Source organism: Necator americanus, chromosome IV (assembly GCF_031761385.1).
Source record: "Necator americanus strain Aroian chromosome IV, whole genome shotgun sequence".
Lineage (NCBI taxonomy): Eukaryota > Metazoa > Nematoda > Chromadorea > Rhabditida > Ancylostomatidae > Necator > Necator americanus.
Window position 1 is genome coordinate 36905839 of NC_087374.1, and position 14288 is coordinate 36920126.

General features: G+C 37.7%; 1 protein-coding gene across 1 annotated transcript; it reads left to right on the forward strand.

Annotated features, from left to right (window-relative positions):
* Positions 1–273: 273 nt before the first annotated feature.
* On the forward strand, positions 274–14007 carry RB195_003867 (uncharacterized protein; the record flags this gene model as incomplete). Its single annotated transcript, XM_064201706.1, has 6 exons — positions 274–330; positions 11659–11724; positions 12820–12941; positions 12993–13119; positions 13180–13283; positions 13857–14007. The coding sequence occupies 6 exons, from the start codon at positions 274–276 to the stop codon at positions 14005–14007; spliced, it is 627 nt and encodes a 208-aa protein (XP_064057587.1).
* Between the last annotated feature and the right edge of the window lie 281 nt (positions 14008–14288).

Genomic DNA, 14288 nt, shown 5'->3' on the forward strand with positions numbered 1-14288 from the left:
TACTCATACAAATTGCCCTGAGCGAGTGGTCTTGTCCTCTCTACTTTCATTTCCTCTTATCTGGCATAGCAGAGAGGACAAAAGCAGCTTTTCTGAATAGTTCTGGTGTAACTCATAGTAGTGATCCGCTGTAGAGATGATATTCATTCAGTCTTCGTTGTTTCTTTTTTGTTACCAATATTTTCTTTCCGTTTCTCTGCTGTTTTACTTCAGCCAGAAGGTCAAAGAATGACAAGAAAAGTTTAGTGACAGCACATCAATTTCAGGATCGAAATGATGCTACGAAAACTATCAGATCAATGCCAAAGAGTGTTATTCAAGCAGAAGAAGGTATGTCTACGATTTCCTTTAGGGTATCTTTCCAGCAACATCCACGTAGTAGCAAAAAATTAAAAATATTTTTCTAACCTCGTCTTCTGCCAACATTTTTCGCCTGCAGTTCCATTTTAAGTAGTTTTTTCTCTGGCGTGGGGATTCTTCTCCACAGAAAAGCAGATGTGTAGTAGAAAATTGCCTAACCTAAGAGGGTTTGTTAGCTAATCGTTACCGTTCTGGTTATCCTCTCGAAATCTCAAAAAATTAGCCCCAATTCACATGTGGTCCGTTGTTTTTTCAGTTGCCTACGTCAAGAAGATAAATGATCAGCGAAAGGGAGTAAATTAGCACTGCGCGCTGCTTTTTTTGGTTCCTCTCAGCACACATTCGAAAAGATTCTTCAAAAAAACTTAAACCTAAAAACAGACGCTTTTTTCTTCGAAAAAAAAAATTAGCGAAGCTAATAATTTTGCAAAAGCAATTTTTGACGTGCTTCCCGTTTTCTGCGCTTGTTTGCTGTTGAAGGACATATTCCTTACGGATTCATGATGCATAAACAACGAATCCGCAAACATGCATACATAAACACCCGGACATCTCTGCTCAGTTTCACTTCCTCGTCTAGCGTAGGGTAATAGTGAGAAGAGTGGATAGATAACTCATCTGTTGGGTCCCAAAGGGATTTATGAAGCACGTGACGTCAAAGAGGACATTAATGAAGATCGTTTTTCAGATATGATCTATGTATAGTTATGCAATCCCGTAGAGTCATTGGGAACTCATTAGGAGAAACCAAAAGAGGAATCGAAATCACATTTGGGAATCTTTTATAATGTTTATAATTTATTTTACTATTTAAAGATTTCAACTTGCTACTTAAGACTCTTTTTCACGATACGTTACTTAAAGGCATCACCCCACGAATCTGAGGTGGTACAGATTTCAGGGGGGTTACGCCTGTACGGGGACGTAGATTATGGGGAGGAGAGTGATCCCGTCATTTCAACCTAATTGCCGTAAAAAATGCCCCGAATGATGCGGCTTCGAGCTTTCCGGAGCGCTATTTTCTACAACGATTTTCGAGTTCGATTGGAGCGCGCCAGCTTTTTGCACGCGCCAGATCTTCCGGGCCATTTTTACGCCAATTAACAAGAAATGGACGGAATCAACCCTCTCTCTATAATCTACGATCCCGTATACGAATACTCTACCTGAAATTCGTACCACCTCAGATTTGTGGGGTGATACCTTTAACAGGTGAAATTTCAGGGTTTCAGAGTTTCTCGCTTTTTTGATGGGATCATTTCTTTGTTTACAGATTAAACTCCCAAGGGATTTGTTCCATTCCTCAACCTTGTCTCAAACATATCCATGATAGCTAGTCCAAGAAAAATACTAAGATGAAAACCATGTAAAATAAAACTTTGGACCAGAGAGAGCACAGACAAGGCTTCACACCTCTGTTTTCATCGTCCTCAGTTTGATTGAGAGTCCTCTTTGACAAAAACAGTAACGGGTTCAGATGTCTTTATAAATGACTGTAGTTTCTCATTCCCCTCACCTCCAGAAAAAGAATGGTTATGGAGAAATAAGAAAGTAGATAGAGTTGTTCACAATTTTCCCATAGTGACCACCTTTTCATGTGAGATCCTATGAAAACCACCCGTTTACAATCTTCGCTCCTATTTTTGATCAAAAAACAGGTAACACAACTTCCTCCCGTCGAATACGATCATATTTCATAAGCGAAAATGAACACCTGCTCTGTAGGATAGGAAATCCAGGAAGATTTCAGTTTTTATTCTTGTCAGCACCGTTTGCTTCGTCTATGAATTAATCATCTGCTAAAATTTTCTTCTCTTTTGTGAACAGAGGGCCGGCGGTGCTGAGGCTACGCAGCATTCTTTGTCTAAATCCAAAAGCTCGGGAATAAATCAAATGCACTCCTAGACTTATTTCAAATTCTTTTGTGGAAGGACACATGCAGAAATGCGCATACAACTTATTTTAACACAAATACTGTGACTAGCTGCGACTTTTGCAGAACTTCTTATTTCTGCCAATTCCCAGTAAAATGAAGTTAGAGTCTCATAGAAAACTCGATTGGATTGTCGCCTATAAGTCCTCCTCCCCTCACCCCCCCCCCCCCTCCCCCGAAAAAAAATAGCCAAAATAAGGTCCAAATAATGTATGTCATATATTCCTATTGAATATTTTCTAAAGTTTATTTTTATAGTTCTTTTACACATTTACTTGTGTTTCGTAGTAAAGCAGCAAAATCATGAAATTACTTTCTTTTTGAACGCTCGGAAAACTCCAAGGATTATTTAGTAGATTGATGACCAAAAAAAACTCACAAAGTATAGTAAAATTATTTATCTGGAAGATTATGAATTAAATGTGCGAAGGATGTTTATGCTTCATTTAATTTATAGAAAGTAGGAAGTTGGAAATTCTGGATAAAATTTACGTATTCTCCCCCCACTTTTCATTTTCTTCAACATACGAAATCACTCAGTTATGCTCTCTATAAGAAGCTTGTTATTCGGGCAGTTAATCCATAACTCTGTTTTATCTATTTTCTACTGAATGAACTTGAAAAATCTCAGGGAAGGCAGCGTGCCAATTTTGCTAGTCAGCTGCAAAAGCTGCAAAAATTCTTAGCTTCCTCTCCAAACTGACGAAACTTTTTTTTCGGGCTCCGTTCCAATATTTTCCGTTTGCTGATTTTTGTTACAATCTTTCGAAAATTCGCTATTTTTTTCAAAAGTTTTGTCCTCTATCCGGATCGAATAACCCATCGGTCAAATTTAAATCTGCCTGGAAACTAATCTTGCTTAATTAGTCCTATCTAGCAACTCGTACAATATCTCCTCTCTCACTCCCTCAAAACACTCCAGCGTTATTTTTTTTTGATTTTTCTCTCCTCCTATCCAAGCTCCAAGCATGACGGCTTTTTTTCGCCATGTACTCCGTTCCAATCAAAAATAACAATGTCCCAATTGCTAACTCAACGCAACATTTGCATGGCCGCTGCTCTTCTGCAAACGAAGGCGAATTGCGATATTCGTGGTATTTCTGAATTCATGAATACTTCATGAAGAAATTGTTTCTCATAACTTGCGCTGATCCAGGATTATTTCTGATAACTTGAGCTGATCCTTCTTTCTTTTTTCTTTTCCTGAGAAATTCTTAGGGCAGGTAGAAACTGGACAGAATAGCTTAGAAATTTGCTGCTTTTAATTTTAAATCGTTTTTTAAGAAAAGGCAACAGATACAGTAATAGTATAATACATTAATATTTATTATTATTTATTTATAGTACATCTCAGTTTTTTCTCCCCCTCCTTTCTTTCTCGTATGATTTGTGATACGAGTGCTCTTTCCGGCTACCTCATCTCGTTCAATAATAACCACTTGTCGTAGCAGTGAACATATCTCAAGGCTCAAGTGTTCAGTGCTTATGTAGAGACGTAATACTGAGGATTTTTTCCCCATCTTTCCACGATCACCCTATCGGAAATTCTATATTTCCATGAAATCCTGGATGTTTGGGGAGATACGCCTTGCATAACCTCGTTTCAATAGATTCCCTTTTATAATCTTGTGAAGCAGATTTCACACCCAACATTTTTTCGGATTTAATACGAGACAAGCCACCAAAATCGAATTTACTAAATTTGAGAAGAGAATCAGTTCGAGATTACTGGTGTAATAGTCAGCACTGCTAAGCACAGAATTTTACCAACGTCTTCGAAAAATATAAAGTCTCCAGCCTAATTGATTTGATGAGATTTTCGAGGATTTGCGTTGCTCTATCCTCCATCGAAAAAAGGTTTTTTTGTTATTTTTCAATAACTGCAGAGAAGATATATTTGTTCGTTTATTTATTTTTCACCATTTTTTTATCAGCTATTAGGAAAACAATTCCCTCAGTATCTTTTCCATATCTTCACATAATTTAACGAAACAGCAGACTATTTTCCTAATTTTTCTACTTTTTCCAGAAAATATTTTAATAGGTCCAGGTCATCTTTCCGCGTGAATATTGGAGAACGTCATCATGTACCTCTCTATTTCTACTATTCGGCTCGATTATGTATTTCGGGAACAGCAGAATTCTGTTCTCCATACCCACCCGGATTGGAGAAGAGCATGTCTTCCATCATTTCCAGAGTGTTTCGAGACAATCGAATTCTCAAAGGATCATCTTTCATTGTAAACCAGAAGAAAATGGAAGAGCAGATGAGACCGAGAAATATAAGAGGAAGAAATTGTCGATGAGGAACAGCTCTCTTGACTTTTCAATTTCCCTCTTTCCCTCTGCAGGGAATTCTGCAGCTATTTTATTTTAATTTGTTTCCCCCGTTGAAATCCTTCTTTTCAATCCGTTGGTGAGTTTAGTTCTTGACAAGAAATTCATTGCTCAACTCAAAGCTGCGGTAGAGATGATGATTTTTTCTAGCTCTCCAGAGATTCGACACTGTAATCTTGGAGATTTATGAAGGAAAAATTTAAAAAAAAACGCTTTTAGTCGGTTTTTAATGCATGTAGGTTTCATTTACATAGCCATTTCCGCAATCCAACGTTACCACAACGTCATCCACAATCAATGATGGCCAGCTATTCCCTTTTGTTGACGGTTTTCATCAGAAGCTGATTAGCTGAAACTGCTGGACCATGAATGTGCTTGGATGGACCTCATTTAAAGAAGCTTTTGCTGACTTTTGCTCGTTTCATGCTGAACAGGGAACAAATTGTGGGCATTTATGTCATTCGTCGACCGTTACTATTATACTAAAGCATTTTTTATTTTGATTCTTCCTGAACCATCCACAGTTTGAAATAATCGGGATTCAGCAGTCTGAATCCTGATTATTTCAAACTGGATGTAGATGGTTGAAGCTATTATTTCAAATCTAATCCCGGTACATAGTTCGGCAGAAATTTATAGGCGAATAACTATGCGAAGAAAAGTGGTGTCCCTTTTTACCTATTTTTGAAAATATAAAGGATATTAAGCGTTCTGCAAACTTCCCGTATTTAATTTTTTTGGATTCTAACAGTTATCCAGCTCTTTTCTTCAAATTAGAACTAGAATTTAAATGGTAATAACTCCTATAAGCAAGCCTTTCAATGATGATTTGATGCTTTTTCTGTGGATCTTGCCCGCTCTGCTTCTCTAATTAGAATTTTTAATTTTTAATACATCAATGAGCTCACGAATTCACATTTACTGCAACTTTCCGCATCGTTGCCAAAATTAAACAAAAAGCAAAGTTTAATCTGCTGCTGCAGGATAATTTGTAGTTTCTATGCAATTTTTCAGCAGTACCCCAATATTTGACAATAGAAAAAAAAGAAGAAATAAAATTTTTTTTTGTTGATTTTTGCGAACAATTCGCAAATAACTCAGTTAGGATCAGTAGCCGAAATGGAATTGAGATATGATGAGCGATCTTTTCTAGTGTTTAACTTAGAATAATCAGAAAATTGTAGGAAAGAGCACCTTCCTTTTATGGTGTGAACTTACGGAAATCGAATGAAGCGCACAGACACTTCCATCATTTTTCTTTTGTGCTATATCCCTTAACTTTGAAAATTTTTCGTTCGTTGACACGAAAATTCCACGCTACTAGGATTCAAACTGAGGAACCGTAACTGAGCATGGAAGTCTTTTCTGTGGAAATTTTATGAGGGCAAATTGAATAAGGTGACATGAAATTCATCTTATAACAACAGCATGTATGCCAATAAATTCCGTAGCTCAGATTTTATCTAGGCAGACAGCTAATAAATGAGTTCATGAATAGGAACCTGGATTTCCCTAGTTACCCATAAAGCCAGCATTCCCCAATTTTCAGTTCGTCGGGCTGGGCTGTTTACCGTCGCCACTAGTTGTTTTCACTTGAATTCGATCATTTAATTAAAAAATCCGTTGCCCGCCATCTGGTCACTGGTTTTATATGAATGGCAGTTCTGCCGTTTTTTTTTTCATTTCAGATCTGCTTCCTTCAAAAGTCATGGTATTGTGAGAACTTTCACATCGTATTTTTTATCTTATCTATCTACTTTTACAGTCAATTTTTCTTCTGTAAATGTGCACTGCATGGACACCGTGAGTCCCATCACATTTCCAATTCGCAAATGCTTTTTGAAATGTTCTATCTGAGCTAGATTTTGAAAGAAAAATCACGCAATTGTTTTTATGACCTTAATGTTTTCATTAATCTCTTGTCTCTTAGAAGTTTTGAACATCGGAGCATATTTCCTGAAAAAAAAAAACGGTCCAGGCTCACTCTTAGGGGTCCTATGTTCGAAAGTAACTATAAGATCATGTTTTAAAATGTACCTCGGAATGATGTAAAAAGAGAAGGTGTGTCCTACGCATGTTATTGAATGACACCTTATTGGTTGAACATCCGGTCCCGCCTTTCTTCAGCACAGCGTCGTTAACAATACGTATGCATTTGAATGCGTGAACGCATACTCATGCCACAAATATGTCCCAGTATGTCCTAGTAGTTAGGATGATTTTCATCAATTAATTGTTTTCCTAAATGATGAGATTTCTTTCATCTTCTGCTTCACTAAAAACTGATGCGTGAGAAAGTTTCATCCACGAATAATCGTTTTTCTGCTTCTGCTCGTTCTCGTTCGCTGTGCGTCTACTCTGCGTGGCCTGCACTTCTCTCGTCATTCTTTTCATATCATCCTTAAAAATCTCCTAGCTGTTTTTTTTCCCTTCGTTCTCCCTTCAATCGACATCTCATCTCCATGCATCAACGATTCTCCTATTGGTGGTCATTCCATGCGCCCCATAAAAACGACATCATCCTGCTTCGCACAATTGCTATTTTGCGTGTTAAGCATCAAACGTATAAATGTGAATTGCTTGCTGGTAATTGTTTTGTGGTATGTACGTCGTTCCCGACTTGAGGTAACGAAACTCATGATTTAGTAAGGGTTTATATCTTTACACGAATAGGAACCGCAATTACCATAGTGGCAGCAGTAAAATAAGCTCGAGAATCCAAATCCATACCAACAGTATACATATGGTGAGCTCAAACTACACAACCAATTAAACCAATTCTTAAAATCGCATATACTATACCTAAAGAACCAAACACTTCTTTTTTTCCAGTTAAATATAAAGTTGATTGCCTAATAATACCAAATGCTGGTAAAATTAAAATATAAACCTCAGGATGACCAAAAAATCAAAACAAATGCTGATAAATTAACGGATTACCACCTGTACTTGGATCAAAAAAAGAAGTATTTAAATTACGATCAGTTAACAACATAGTAATAGCTCCAGCCAAAACTGGTAAAGATAACACCAACAAAAAAACCGTAACAAACACAGTTCACACAACAAAAATAAACTTATATGCTCTAAAGAAATAGATCTACTACGCAAATTCGTGGCTTTCACGAATTATATTCCCAGGCTATGGTCAGCTTAGAAATTTGTTTTCATCTCCTCAGACGTTAGTCTGACTCCAGACATTGAAATCTGTGCGAATTTTTTTAGATGTCACTACAGATTTTCGTTATGGCTCTTTTTTTCTTGTTTGAAAAAGAAAAGAAAAAATATCTGCAGTTTTGAAACACTCTTGTATCTCTGAACATGAAATCACAGCACGAACCTATAAATTCTAGAACTTCCTCTACTCTTTGAGCCCCATTAAATCTGCCATAAATCTTTTATTGGTGCAACGTCTTGTGTACTAAGATTTCCCTAGTGGAAAACATTTTCCGTTTATATGCTGTGTTCGCTCCAAAATTATGTCTTCGCCTCATAAAGCTGCCGAGTTGAACTCAATGTAGAGGTTTTCTAACTGGATCGGACTAGTTTGAATGGATGGAATTGCTTGCAAATGGCATACTCTGTTTACGCCAAAAACTGAATGTTGCTTTCCGTGGATTCGTGCGGCGCGTGTGCGCTCAGCTCCAGCTCATATCCGTCCAAACTCGTGATTCCGAAACGCGGACCCGATGCACTTTTCGCCCCCGGGAAGCTGCAGAACGTGTTTGGCTTCCAAAGGCGTGTGTTCCGGTCTGTACCGTACATCCAGACACCACTGTTGATCACTTCATTCTACTGAAATTCTTTTCAATTCGGTGCAACTACCATAATGCTTGTTCAAAGACCTCCAGCATGGCTCTAAAACGCCAATTTCATTGCCTAATGCATATCTGAATGTCTTTATCGTTGCTTGAGGCATGAAATTCATTTATGAAATGGATTGAATGGTGGAACTTGCTGGAATTCATCGTTCAGCTACTTGCTGGACTTGTTCCTAGGGGAAACCTTCTACTTATGTGTACAAAACTTCCAACCTTGGGATCAACTGCGATTCTTTTGAAATTCTCAACTTCCATTTTTGAAGTGGCTATTTTTCAATTTAAAAAAAAGTATCTGCTTGATGAAAACCGAAATTTGTTTAGTTTATGAAATACGTAGATAAAGCTAGAAAAATTTCAATTTCCTAAAAATATTTACCTACTTAATGACATCGAAAAAACCATTTTTTCTAGACAATCCCAACGCTGATTTTATTGAAACAGTATGCTTTATTAAAAACCATATCAATAAACATGAATCTAGTTTTTTTTATGGGAATAACACCGTAATCCGGTTCTGACGTATGTATTCGTTAGGGATTTTTTTTTTTTTACTTTGGTACTTTTCATCCCTTCTGTAGTCGGGAATTGAACTGAAATTGGTAGTTTCTGATTTCCAAATCCCTCAAAATCGACGCCCATCTACTTCTTTTAGGCCCATACTTAGAGCGCGCTTAATCAAAACATCATCATTGTGTTCAAAGCGAGAACTGGTCCTTGACTGTGACACCGACCACAGAAACTCTATGATTCGTGGAAATCTTACAGAAGCTACAGAGTCAAAATTGCTCGCATAAAGTTTCCCAACAGTACTTGGAATATCAATTTCTTTTTTATTTTTGAAAATGGAAATCAAACTTTTTGTAATCCAGTGTGGAAGAGGGGGATCAGTTTTCGCATTTTCTCCTCCCCGCCTATCCTTCAGAATCTCCTCCTCTTTTCATCGTTTATGTACCTCTGTTGTACCGACGGGAATAGTTCGTCAATAATCCATTATTCGCTGTCAAGTACATTCTTCCATTTCATTACTTTTTTATCTATTCGAATTCCTATAACGACGAAAAAGTGCGAAGTCTGGGTGCTTTTGTTGCCAAGTGCCGCTCGAAGCGTCCGAAAATTCATTGTCATAACTCCGAAAGAGTTCTCGGATTATCTTTCCCACTACTGGCCTTCCATATATTAAGGGTTCACTGAAACATCACCCCGGAAAAAATCTTCCGCTTTCTATCTTCTTTCTATTTCTCAGTAGTGGCTCAGTATATTCTATTTTAAGATTAATTAGTATTTCGCATAAAATTCTTTTTTTAAAGAATAACGGAAAGTAAGAAAATGACAGAAAAGAAGAAAATAGAATGAATAGCGCTCTTTTTGCTTGTAAATATCCCTGTTTTGTCCGGATGTGCTCACTACCCAATTCCCAACAGAAATAGTATTTGTCTCATTGCCCCATCCATACGATCCTTGAATCTCAGAGGTTCGAGATTTTCAAAAAGATATTTTCCTTCCTTTATTTTTCTTTTAATAACTTCTATGATTTGAAATTCTTATAATGGCTAAAGTTTTTCTTTCAAACTGGAAAAAATAATTGAAAGGGCAATGCAATACTTTCCTTTTTTTCCTGCAGCTGAAATACCCCATACATCTTCAAAGTGTTTAATCCTAAAAGTCGGAAATCCTAAGAGATTGTCCATTATTATTTTTTCAATATTTTTTTCTATAATTTCCGCAGCTTAAGACGGATATTATTGGAATCTATGGAAAGTTTTGTAACACGTTTAGAAACCTCGCGGATTTGCCCATCCATCTTTGGGCGGCCACAGAGGCAAACCACCTCAATTTCGGTTCAGCATAATAAAAGCACGATTTCTGATTCATGAGTGCGATGTTTTCGATGGGATTCACGAGAGTTCTCCGAACCAATTTTTGCCTCATATCCATGGATGCACGAATGTGTTGGGAATCGTCGTAGAACACTACGTCCACGTCGTTATATCTGCTTATTTCTATTCCCAACGGAGAGCCGGGAGGCGCGTTCTGACTGACGGTCTCAGACGTCGTCAAAGACGTTCGTTGTTGAATGTTCTTTTTATTTTGGCACCGGTTCTAATTTTTTGACAATATGTCGCTCAGTTTTGTGAAAAATTCAGTGATCCGTTGAGATTCTCGTCTGATAGCAAAGTTTGTTTGCATCTCACGTGGTTTATTGCGAAGACGCTCCTCCTCTTCCATCTTCCTCTTGTCACTGACTTCATCTCGGATTTGTCGCGCAAACCACCATAGCGCTGTCCTTTTGCAACGCTTCGTCCTCGCACTATGGCACTATTTTCTCTGCTGATGGTCAGTTATTTTCCGTCGTATTTATACATATTTTTATGTATTTTTTCGATTTCTCCTAATACAACAAAAAGAAAAGAGGCTTGCTCAAAGTAGTGGAACGAACGATTAAAGAAGAGAAAATGAAAAAACAACCAATTTAAGAATTAAACCGTCTTCTGTTTTTGGCCGTTTTCCGTCTTTTTTAAGTTTTCTTCCTGATTCTGAGAAATCCTGGATAATTGTTTATCCCATTTACGAATGCCATGTATTTTTTTAGAGAAATGAACGAGAGCTTTCTGCTTTCTCTAAAAAAAATTCCCTTACTTTCTTTTGTTTGTTATCGGTTTTTTTTTTTTTAAAAAGACGGGCTTGAGTCCCAAAACTGTTCATCAACTTCGAATTTTTGGACAATTTTAACTAAGCTTTTCTCAAAACTTTTCTCCCATTCCTCGTTTTCTTAGCATAGCCCTCCACGTTCTTTCTTCACTAATATTTGCCCTTATTCATAGTTTGCATTTTTCCCACCTTATATTCGATTAAGATAGTATCCAAGTATAGAAAAAATCCTGTGAAACCTTAGAGAGCCGAACTCTGAGAATTGAGAGTTTTTCGCCCGAGCGTAACCCGCTTTCCTGTTCGTGAGATCCGTGAGAATCGCTCGGCGGTTTTGTGTCTGTGTGAGAAGGACATATTGGCATAAGTTCAGTTAGTAACCACGAGGCTTCTCTCTAGGAAAACATACCTTCAAGGACTTCAGGGCTTTTAATGACTGGTTCTAGTTAATTATTCAAGAGTCTTTCCGAGGATATTCTTGCTTCCTTGTCAAATTTTTCATTTTTATTTGTTCTTAGTTTGCAACTAGCGGAGAACCACGTAATCCTCCCTTAATTTCAGAGCAAAAGCGAGGACGCGATGTCGGATCACGTTTCGTTGTCGGCGTCTTCGTCGCACACAGGGGATGTGAGTTCATTTTTTCTGACTTTTCCCAAGACGTAAAGTTATAAAGATAGTAACACATTCTTTTGAAATGTAGTTGCACTTGTTGACGGACAGCTAACTCTTCCATCCATCCTCAGTCTAGACGTGTACTCATCGAAAACACCACCAGCCACCATCTCTTTTCGGATGGCTTGCAGTATGTAGAACCGACTATATTCAAAAAGCTACTTTAACTACTTTTCCCTCGAATTGTAACTCGTTTGGTTACTGTCATTTCATATTTTATTCATCAAAAGCAATAAAAGATAGTGAATTGGATGGAAGCAATTTTTTTTCGGAGATCAAAAATCCAGGCTATTTCATGAATCATTTCTTCTACACTCACGCAGTAGTCTGTTGAATCCCTTTTCTATCTATGTATATAGATATTCAGATATATGGATATATGTATATTCATGGATTTATGTAGTCGTCAAAAATAAAAATGAGCATCTAAACTGTTTTATCATTTATTTTCTCGATGTTGCCTCTGTTTTATGGTTCGTTTCTCTGCGTTCATTCATACAGAAAATCATCCTCATTCTCTTTGGGTCATTTCATAGTTCATAATACATATTTTATTTGGTAACTCCCCCGCTTTCCACCATTCTATTATATTATTATTATGTATATTATGTTATTATTACTACATAGGAGAACGTCATAAACTTTTAATTTTTGTTGTGCTCCGGGAGAAAATCCGTTCTTGCTTTCCATCCATCTAATGTCTCTTGCCACCTAGTCACCCTCCCAACTTCTTTGTCCTTCTATATCCTTTCTATCTATTCCAGTTACTTTGATTTTATTTCAATCATTTTCAAAAAAGGCGCATTTCGAGTGGCATAATACGCCAGTGACTTTATCCTTTATAATTTTAATTTTCCAAAAATATATTTCAACGGTAACAGCGTGCAGTCTGCCTGTGATATGAGTAATCCAGGTCTCTCAGTTACATACACCGAGTTGTTTCAGATCTTATTTGTCAACTTGCTACAAAACTTACTTTTAGACGCATAAACACCGTATCCAAGTCCTATTTCCAGCTTCATAGTTTTTATCTATTCCTTATCTATTCAGATACCGGAGTGGATCTACAAAATGGCTGAGACCGAACGCTGCTACGAAGAAGCGAAACGTCATGCTAGCCAAGAATTGGAACGTTGCCGTGCTCATATACGGAAGGAGTTTGAGCAGCGACGGTAAGTGACGACATCACTCTGTGCTCACCGTACGTTGATCATCACGTTTAGAAAACAAACCGAAGAGGCGCATCAAGCACAAGTTGATGCTTTACGACAGAAACTCGAGAAACGTCTAAAAGATCTGGAACAAGCACAAACAGATCTCGCTGTGAACAAATTTCGACGTCTTTCAATGGTAATTCTTTTAAATAGATAAATCCAATGTATTCTCTAATCCACCTCCATTTCTTCTCAGGACCAATCTATTCGATCTCGACAGGAACGCGAGAAACGAATGCGTGATATGAATGAGAGCACAAAACATGTGTTCAACAAGGAGAGAAAGCGTTTTTCGATTGGGTGAGTTTCGTGGATTACTGGATGGGTCATGGAAGGTTGGTATACGGTACATGAATTGTACGAAAATCACTTTCCGCTGTGCAGTTCTTCTTGAGCTTGTGCAGTTTTCTTTTTTTTTATGTGCCAGTATTCTGAAAACCTTCTGGAGATTGTTTACTACTTTTTGAGCAGAACCAAGATTGTTATTGATCTTTATTCTGGTTAACGTTTCGGCGTCGTCGCCTTCTTCAGAACAAAATCGTGATGTTAGCAGACCACCAGTTGTTAGAGTAAGGTTTTGTTAGGTCGAACTTGGGACTTACTCCTTCTGGAGATTTTTTTTTTCTGAACATTTTCTCTCCTTTGGATATCGAACGGTAACTGCTACCAAAACGGTGCACGCCTATTCATTCTTCGTATGATTTTTTGTCCATCATTTCTCGCAAATCCGTAGTTACTAGTTTTTTGTTCCTTATTTTAATCGCTTCCTACTTTTGCTGATTTCTACCCTCCCAAAATCCACTAGTACTTCATCCATAACTACAATTCAGCAGAATCTGTTGCTCTAGAAAAGGTTCTGTTTTTTTCTTTCAGCGCTGAGCAAATGATCGAACAGAAACAGTTGGAGCATCGTGAGGCGATGAAAAAATTAGCGATGCAAGAACAAAAAGCCCTACAGCGACTCGAAGAAATAGTCGCCACCATACAAACAGAAGGACCCCTGACCAGATCCACATCGAGGTAAATCGAACTGTTTCCCGGGGAGGGGAAAAAGCTCCGATCGTCGCCTATCAAGCGTTGAGTGGAGTTCTAGCGGATCACATCTTCTAAGGCTGATACGCCTACGTCGACATTTTTCTCCCATTATCAACATTATGTATGTCTTTTCTTCATTCATGACGCTGACTTAAATGCTGCTGGCGCTAATTTTTTTCTGAATTTTCGAAGTCCTCAATATCCTACAAAGTTGTTTCGATGAGCTTACTTAATTTTGCAGTCTATTTAAGTGTTCAACATTTTCTATTT